The sequence below is a fragment of the Condylura cristata genome, unplaced genomic scaffold (assembly GCF_000260355.1).
Source record: "Condylura cristata isolate star-nosed mole 26May11 unplaced genomic scaffold, ConCri1.0 scaffold00045, whole genome shotgun sequence".
Lineage (NCBI taxonomy): Eukaryota > Metazoa > Chordata > Mammalia > Eulipotyphla > Talpidae > Condylura > Condylura cristata.
In genome coordinates this window covers 516,075-525,382 of record NW_004567146.1, presented here as the reverse complement: position 1 = coordinate 525,382, position 9,308 = coordinate 516,075, and the positions used below count along the sequence as shown (strand labels likewise).

General features: G+C 47.9%; 1 protein-coding gene across 4 annotated transcripts in view; it reads left to right on the top strand.

The window, feature by feature from the left end:
* LOC101619418 (dehydrogenase/reductase SDR family member 4) overlaps positions 1–8,846 on the top strand; it is a 10,764-nt gene extending 1,918 nt beyond the window's left edge. The window contains exons 3-8 of one of the 4 annotated variants that reach the window (XM_004694622.2): positions 3,741–3,842; positions 5,758–5,828; positions 5,926–5,977; positions 6,262–6,396; positions 6,836–6,891; positions 8,360–8,846. In XM_004694622.2, coding sequence (XP_004694679.1) covers positions 3,741–3,842; positions 5,758–5,828; positions 5,926–5,977; positions 6,262–6,396; positions 6,836–6,891; positions 8,360–8,474 — 531 coding nt within the window. In that variant the 3' untranslated portion in view covers positions 8,475–8,846. The remainder of the gene's footprint in view (positions 1–3,740; positions 3,843–5,757; positions 5,829–5,925; positions 5,978–6,261; positions 6,397–6,835; positions 6,892–8,359) is intronic. The other 3 variants (XM_012734104.1, XM_012734106.1, XM_012734105.1) reach the window with 3 other exon arrangements.
* The last annotated feature ends 462 nt before the right edge of the window (positions 8,847–9,308 follow it).

The following is a 9,308-nucleotide window of genomic DNA, read 5'->3' as shown; positions in this document are numbered from 1 at the left end:
TGAAGTGGCTGCAGCTAGCTTGCAGTGCTGCGTCCTAACCTGTTGCACCACCAGGGAGGGACCAAAGCGGCACTTTTAACTAAAACATGTGTCTTAGTCTATGTGTCCACGTCAGTCTGCCGCACACTTTCACTGTGTGCCTTTCTGTTATATCTCCAAATATCATCCCAGCCCCTTCAGAAGCAAAACCACTAGTGCAGCAACCTTGGATCATCCCAAGGGATGAACACAGCGGGGCGTGGTTCACCAGTAGTTTCCAGTTGTGCTGAGCAAATGGGGAGAGTGAGTACCAAGGCAAAGTAGATACTCCAGATACTCCACCCACGAGCTAATAAATGATCCTAGCTCTTCCGTTTATGTACAAGTACCTGGACACCTGCAGGTGGCAGCCCACCATGTTCCAGCCCCCTGCTGTGTGCCATTCATTTCATTATCTCTCAACCTGAACAAGCTTGGCAGGGCAAGGATTATTCTCCCTGCTCATGGGGCCCGGTTCAGAGATCTGGCAGAAACTCCCTCGGTCACACAGCCAAGTAGAACTGTGAGTCAGAGCAAACCCGTCGAGCTGCCTACCAACTACCAGGCATTTCCCCACTTGGGTTGGCTCTGGCCCTAGGTGCCCACTCGGACTTTCATCTCAAAGAATGTGCCTAAGCCAGTGTCACTGTTGTACTTGGCACCAGCCTTCTAGCCACACAAGAAAATATGACCATCTGACAAAGGAGGCTCCTCTTCCCTCCAGGTGGGCTTGTGCTACTCCAGAGAGTTGAAGGCAGAATCTACCCAAGGACGGAAAATACGGGAATGCGCTAACAGAATGGAAGACTAGAGGCATAATCTGGGTAATCTTAGGGAATCATTACATGATGGTAAACTGTGTTTTGGGAGCTGGTAGGAGGTCACTCCATTTTTTAGGGATCCATTTGGAAAATGCTCAATAGACATTAGAGAACAAGATGTGAGTCTGTGCCTGGCATAAGCTGCCAGACAGAGCTCAAAACCCCATGGGACCTTGATGCTGAGGGTGACGGGAGCATCGGGATCCTAGGCCAACTTAGTGACTTCATGTCAGCACCCTGCCAGGAAAAGGACTTCTTGCTCTCGTAACCTGTCCTGCAGCTTTGGCCAGAAGTAGATCTTGAGCTAGACCTTGAGTGTGTGGCCTGGACAGGTGGGGCTGGGGTGGGGTTCCAGATGACCCTGCTAAGTGAGCAGACAGCCAAGAGGGGACTGAGGAGAAGAGGGGACGTAGTGCGTTCCTTGGCAGACTCGGGCTGATGGGAGGCGAATGAGGTGGGAGGGACAGGGGACCGGGCCTTCATGGCCTCCCAGAGGAGTTTGATGTTGTAGGGAGGAAGAGACTGTGTGAAATGAGTGGCTGAGAAAAATAAAAAATGGTTATTATGGGAAAATGATCTGGCAGCAGTAGGAGGACTGTACTGGAACAGAGAAGACCCCAAGCCAAGGACATCTGTGAGGAAGTCACTTCTCTCATTCGGTCTACAACAGTGGCATGGAGCTGGGCTGGATACCCCCAGGAGACATTTGGTGGGAACCAACCAAGATTTCTTTTTCTAAGCTAATGTCAAGAAATGGGACACAGGAAGGATGAGTCAAAAATGACTCTCAGGTAGCCTGTGTGACCCATGTCAGGTGGGTGATGAGTGACTCCCAGGTAGCAATATGAGATGTATTCTGCCTGCAGCTGTTACCCGGTAATGAGGAAAGGCTGGCTTTAGGGTGGGCACTACCCAGTGGCCTGATCTGCCCCTCTGAGCTTATCACAGAGTGGTGAGCAGAAACCCGATTAGCTTCTTCTCCAGTTGAGTTGACTGTTTCTAGAAAAACCTATCAGAGCACAGAGCAATCAACTCAACCACCTTAGTGTAGTGAGTACATTATTTAGAGCAAGACTCAGACGACACCTACTTTGTCACTGTGCCTTTCTCACTAACCTTCTGTGCTTCTGTCTCTGTTCAGTCAAAGCCCAGCCTTCTCCCTCCCTCTCTAAGCTGACACCCAGAAGAAGGGGCAGATGGGATGCTCAGCAGAAGTGAAAAGACCTCAGGGTGGTGATTCAGTTACACTGCACCATCTTCTCCCCACCCGGGGTATGGAAGGAGCCCAGCATGTGACAGTTTCTGACTCATGCTGCCTTGGCCTAGTCACTCATCCACAGACAGGACCTATGCAGAGCCAGAGCAGGTGACTGGCTTTGCCAGGATACCAAAAATCAGATGGCGCAAGAGTATCAATCCTGTTTTTAAAGGAGTGTGTGATTTTAAATTTTGTTAAATTTACATGTTGACAGCCCAGGCATTCCTTCAGCAGTGTAGAAGCAACTGAGCTTAGCACCTAGTTAGCACGAATAATTAGTTAAAAACGGGAGCTAGCAGATGGTACAGTTGTTAATAACAGCCCTCCCTGCGCCAAGTCTCCAAGCACAGTTGATGGAGGGCCCATTTAGTGCTCTTGCCCAAGGCATCAAGATTGCCAGATCTGGGCAAATGCAAAGTCTGGTTTCAGGGTGGTGTATTGTTGGCAGGTTCTGTTTGGCTACTCATTACACCAGCACATGGCTTCACCTCCTACTGAAAATTTATTAAAGAGGCGAGATGTTGCCTTTCTTGATTTTATCTGTTTAAACTTCAGTTTCTGCCTTGAATCTTCCATGCCTTGGGGCCAACAAAGGCAGGGATGACATCATGACTGAGTGTGCACCTGCTTTAAGCCCAGGCTGGTGTCTTCTCATTGTGGCTCCTGGGTAGCCAGCTTACAGTGAGAACAAGTCGCTTTGGAGAGACTCCTGTGAACTAGCAGTGTGCTAGAAAGCAGGAGACTCATCTCAGTTCTGTTTCTACTAAGCAGCTTTATGGCTTAGGCCAATCACTTCCCTTCTCCCAAAGACCAAATGAGCAGACCTCACACCTGAATTTGTCATTCCTGAGCTATACCGCCTTCAGAAATCAACTCCTCTGCTCAGTTACATCATCTTCTCATAAGACACTGACTAGATGATTTCAAAAGATTCTCCTCCGGTGATAACTTTCTGTGGGCCTATTTAAACCAGTTTCTGGGCCTTCCCTGGTGTCCCAACAGGTGAAAGTGCAGGACTGTGAAGCCAGCCGCAGCCACTGCACCACAAGTTTGATCCCCAGCCAGGGAGGTGACCCACATGGCACAGCAGACCTCTCCTGTCTCATCCGCTATTCCCCTCATCAATCTGACTGTTCTCCCCACGCTGTCTCTGGTGACTTGTCTCGCCACCTCTGCACCTCTGGCATAAATAGAACCTCAGTTCTGTATGCATAAATAAATCAGTCTTTAATAAACCAGTTTCTTCAAATACATCTGGACAGGTTGAGTTTGAGATCTGGATAAAGGAGACCTAGGCAGTAGGACTTGGAGAAATGGGACTGGGTCTCCATGTGAAAGAGAACAGGTCTAGAAATAGATTTTGAGGTTAGAGCTGAGTTCCCCAAAGGGAAGATGTAAAGAAAAGAGCAAAGGATCAGAGACAACCTTCAAAGAAGTGGGAGTAAAAAAACAAGACTGCAAAATAAATTAGACAGTCTTAAATGTCTGACAGCAGAGCTTGGGGTAACTCTGGAGAGAAACTGTTTCAGGGAAAAGAAATGTTGTTTTGACAACTGTTCTTAAGAAGGAATTCTTTATCAACATGGACAAATGCATGTCCCGCACTGACCTGCAGTTCTCATTCTGACCTTACTCCTCACCAGGCCGTGAAACTTCACGGGGGCATTGACATCCTGGTCTCTAATGCTGCTGTCAACCCTTTCTTTGGAAACCTAATGGATGCCACTGAGGCGGTGTGGGACAAGGTAAGGGGATTAAAGCAGCAGGGGTGGCCTCAGAAAACAGCACAATTCATCTGCCTGTAGAATGCATCTGTCAAGCACACGGCAACGTGGGAATCCTTGCCATTTGCCATGCACCTGGAATGTGCCTGGTATAAAGGGCGAGTGGGGGTGGCTTCCTCTGCCCTTTGCTTGTCTCCAGTCTTCCATTTGTTCCCTGCCGGTTATCTGCTCCCCGGTTATCTGCCACCACCGCTGCTTATCCAGACTCTTCTTCTTGGTTCATTTCCAGCAGCGACATGGCCACTCGTATGTAAGTTTAATACACTGAAACTTGCACACCCAGTCCCTTTTTAGCTGCCCAAAAAGAATGATTTTTCATCATTTAGAAAATTTCAGTAGATGCTAGTTAAACAAAATAAATACCAATTCTGGTGAAATGAACTAACGTCATTTTATACAGCCTTTGAGAAATATCTGTGCCCTTTTCTTCTTAATACAATGTCAAAAAAAACCTCTGAGATGTAGGTATCTAAATTCAAGTGCTAGAATTTGATTTTTGTGCACACCTATATGATTTCATACACCCACATTCTTTAACTATAATCTTAATTAAAATATGTGTCTTTGTTTACTAAGGCTAATATTCCCCTATGACTTGGATATGCTAAATTTTTTATGATCTCCGTTGATTTTGCTTTTTACTCTGACATCATCGATTATTACTTAATACTGAAGTTTAAAGATACGGAAAGAATTATGGTTTATTTATCAGTATTTCACCAATATCAAGACCAAAGTGCCAAAATATTCTTCAGTGAATCAGTTCCTCACTGATCTTCTTTAAAGCAGAGAGACACCTTCCACAAGCAGTCTGCATGGAGACCTCAGGAAAATCAGTTTTAAAGTAATTTTTCTTTTCAGATTGTGTTTTTTAATAACCCGCTATATCAAATCTAAATGTGATTCTTGATCCTTACTTGAACTTTGGATTTTTAAAATAAGAACATGTAAGGGACACTCTTGGAAATCTTGTGCTGGACAGCATACTCAGTAAGACCATTTTATAATGTTAAATGTCTGGGGTGTGATAATGGACTGTGGTGTGGAAGAGAATATCCTTATTCTGAGCAAATCATGCTAAAATATCTAGAGAACGCATTATGACATCTGCAACTTATTTTCACTGGTTCAGAAAGAAATTGTATAGATACATGGGTAAGGCAAATGAGTCAGAATGTGAACAGCTGATAAATAAAGGTAGAGGATATCCAGATAGCCCTTGTAGTTCTATATTCAACTTCTCTGCAAGGTTGAAATTCTTCAAATTAAGAAGCTAACACTTGGGGGTGGGAAGGAGATATCCCAGCAGATTTGTTTTAAATTGTGGATGTGGGGTTTTGATTGTAGCCGCAGCCTCAGTTTCCCCCCAGAAAGTAGTGATCCTACTTTCTGCTGACTGTCCACTCAGACAGTCCTTCTTGGAGGGCTGAGAGTATCCCAGCCTCAGAACTCAGAAGCCAGAGAACAGGCCCAGGTGCCGAAGGTCAGGCCTTGTTTTCCTCATTTTCAGCCCACTCCAGGACAGGTTTCTTAAACCCACCCGATCCCAGGCTCTCCCTAGTTGGAAAAAAAAAAAAAAAAAAGGACAACAGAAAATTCAATTCAAATCCAAGGCAGCCCTAAACCTTTAGAGTATTGGGGGCCAAATCATACTTAGCTGGTTTGGAAACAAGATGAACCAGTCTCTGCTTTCTCACCCAAACCTGGCGTGCCACTCTCTGACTAAACACGCCCCCCGGGGCCTCAGGTCTTCCCTCCTAAGTCCAGGTAAGTCATCTCTAAGAGCCCCACCGGCCCTACCTCAGGAACGTAACTCCTCGTGGCCTGCCTTCTCCAGCTCTCTTCCTCATGCTGTTCCCCCTTCTCTTGCTTTCAGATTCTGGATATTAACGTGAAAGCCACAGCCCTGCTGGCAAAGGCAGTGGTGCCGGAAATGGAGAAACGAGGGTACAGGGGCAAGAGGGAGCCTGGGTGCAATGGGTCCCCCGTGGGCTGGGGGCGGTGACCCCCACCAGGAAAAGGGCCATTCCCTTCTTCTTTCCAGAGGCGGCTCGTTGGTGATCGTGGCCTCCATAGCAGCCTACAGCCCGTTTCCTGTAAGAACCCCTTTTCCCACCATGGCCAGCCTTCCTCCTTCCTGCCCCTCCACTTCTCCACTCCCCCCAGGAAGCTGTTGTTGGCTTTTGGAGTCACAATGCCAGTTTCCCGCCCACCAGACAGACATCTTGCCTCCATTGCTCTAACCCAGAGGAAGTATAGCCCCACGTTTTCTAACTGAAAGCCTGCCTTTCCCAAGCAGCTACCAAGCAGTTATGTCTACCGAAGAAGATCAAAGGTGAACTGGAAGTGAAGAGACTAACCCATTCTCTCCTTTCTCCAGGGCCTGGGCCCGTATAATGTTAGTAAAACAGCCTTGCTGGGCCTCACCAAGAACTTGGCCAATGAGCTGGCCCAAAAGAACATTCGGGTGAACTGCCTGGCACCCGGACTCATTAAGACTAACTTCAGCAGTGTGGTGAGCCAGGGTGTCCTGCACCCCTTTGGGACCCCAAAGGGGCATCTGCCTGGGTGGGGAAGTTCAGCACCTGAGTCCTGAGCTCCCAACCGCTCCCTTCTCCCTGGCTTTTCCTCACTCCCCCTCCACACCAGCCTCCTGTCCAGACCACACCCTCACAGGCTCCTTCTTTGGGTGTGCAGTGGAGTCTGAGTTCAGATTGTACTCACACTGATTATGTCTCTGTAAGTGGATGAGAAGTGGGGAGGCCCAGTGAAATGCTTCCCTAGAACCTGAAAGGAGTTAACAGAAGAGGGAGAGTCTGGGAACTAAGGAAGGACTGGGACGTGGAAGAAGGTGGCTCTTCCTCCTTCTGCGTATGTGAGGCTGGCAGTTTCTCCTCTGTGTGTGCCTCCTCTCCCTCTTCTTTCACATAAAGACACTTCACTTTTTCCTACAGTTTTGGACGGACAAGGCAAGAGAAGACAGCATAAAAGAAATCATGCGGATAGGAAGGTAAGACTGTCACAGCAGAGGGTAGGGAAGGAGAAAGTCTGTCTGGTCCCCTCGAGCCCACAGACAACATGGTCGCGAGGTCCTCGGCCACAAGCGCACAGACTGCACAGGATACAGTGCTGCTTCACTGCAATGACACCTGCAAGTGCTACCAAAACCAGACAGAGCCACCCTGGTCTCGGGAGAGTGGGGCTCTGGGAGAGGCCCTGGCTCTCCCCCCTCCACCAGTTGTTGCCTCCACTTATGGGCATCCCTAGCAACCTGGGATCAAACCATGCCTTTCTGTTCCCCTTGGGGGACAGAGCTCAGGGTGATGATCCCACAATCCAAATAAAAGGAAAAAAAAACTTTATTAACCCCAAAACACCCCTTGCCCAAGGAAATGTCCCTTTTCACCAAAGGATAGCCAAACTGTTTAAGCATCTTCTTCTGGTTCACTCTCCTGTGAGTTCCCTGCGCTCTTCAGCTCTGGCATCTGGGAACTCGGTCATCTTAGCTTCACCAACTTTGTCCCCTCCAAGCACGAGCCAGCAATGCCTACTCTCTCCTGGTCCAAACATCTCACATGCTCTCAAGTTCTCCCAAAGCCTTGCTGATGTGAACATGAACATAACACAAGCCGCAGGCCTCACTCACAACTCACAGCTCGTTACTAGGTCAGGGAATAGCTATCTCAGAGCCCAAAGGATGGTGTCGCCGAGTGCTTCTCAATCTTGATTGCACATTGGAATGAGCTGGGGTGATTTTGAAACTACAGGTGTTCGGGCTCCATATTGGGCCTATAATATAGGAAAGGACATTTTTCTTTTCTTCTTTTCTTTGGGGAGGATTGGGGGGAGATGATTGGTGGCAAATAATTACAATGTGCTGCTAAGACAGAAACCCACCTCCTCCAGATCTTCTACCCATTCTACCCACCTCTAGAGCACTCTGTGACAATTAGATTAAAGCATCCCCTAACTATGCAATCGCTGATGCAATCACTGACACAAACATTGAGAACTTGCACATTCTTACAAAATGAACCTGACTTTAAGGAATAAAAATAGACTCCTGAAAAGGTGGTCTGTGAATTGAAGCTGTACAAATGGAATCATTTTAAGCAATGCACAGATTCCCTGACACTTGAATAGTATGCACATAAGTGAAACTGATTCTTTCAAGTATGAAATAGCTGCTCACCAGTCTAATCTGACTTGGATAGTGGTGCCCTGAGTTCTCTAAAAACGAAGTGTCTCTAAAGTGTTCAGATAAGATGTGTGATGGCTTTTGCTGAATATACTCTTTACCCTTATGCCAAATTATAATAGCTGATTTTCATGGTAATGCTGTGTGATGAGCAGGAAGCTTGTGAGTGGTCCTGAAAACTCATCTGATACTTTTTGATTAAGCAAATTTCATTCCCTGTGGACCAGTTTAGAAGGTGTGGCCTGTTTGATGGTTATTGTCTTCTTGTATCCCACCCCAGGATAGGCAAGCCAGAGGAGTGTGCAGGCATCGTGTCTTTCCTCTGCTCTGAAGATGCCACCTACATCACTGGGGAGACAGTGGTGGTGGGTGGAGGGACCCCATCCCGCCTCTAGGACCTGGAAAGAGGCAGAGTGGGCTCTAACTCCTGAGTCTGTTCTGGCATTTACCCACTGGCTTCTCCCACCCCTGCCTCTGGCGCTGCTCACTCACCCCCCACCCTGCCTCCAAAACTACTATGAAAAGATCTGGCCTTTCCCAGAGTCAAAGTGTGGTTGTATGAGGATTCCCACTGCTGCTTTGCCTTGGATAAAGACTTCCCCTGAGAGCACAGAGAGAACCAACTAATATTTGGAGGGTGGTAGGGGGCATCTGGGAAATTTGAAGAAGATGGGAGAGAAGGAACATGGAGTGGAAGCAGCACTGCTGGAAATTAACAACTTGTAAATGAGGTGCAAATAAAATGCAGATGGTTGTGTTGTTCTGAATCAATGTGCTCATTTTTCAGTGCTGGCTATAAAGGTATGGTATCAAGCACAGAGCATAAGTCTAAGTGAACTGGATCTCTGGATTCTCCTAGCCGCCTCCCTGTCTCCAGGATCTGAGCTTGAAGCTCAGGGATGGAGGTGTCTGCAGAGCTGCCAGCAGGAAGGAGCTGGCACGGGAATTCCCAGGTGCTACTCTCGGCCTAACGCCAGTGGGAATGGTGCCAGGAACGCCACTGGGATCCCCAAGGCTGGGAGGTCTGGAAAGGAAGAACTCCCCCAGATCAAGCCATGCCCTCTCCCAGCATCACCCGCGGTCCCGGTTCCCTCGTGGGTCAGCGAGGACAAGCTGGACAACCGAGCAAAAAAGGTGGAAAAGGGAGGGGCCTTGCAAGCATGACCTGGGAAGGGGGTACCTGAACCCACAAACAAAAGAAATGGGTTCTGCTCGCAATGCCCGAAGGG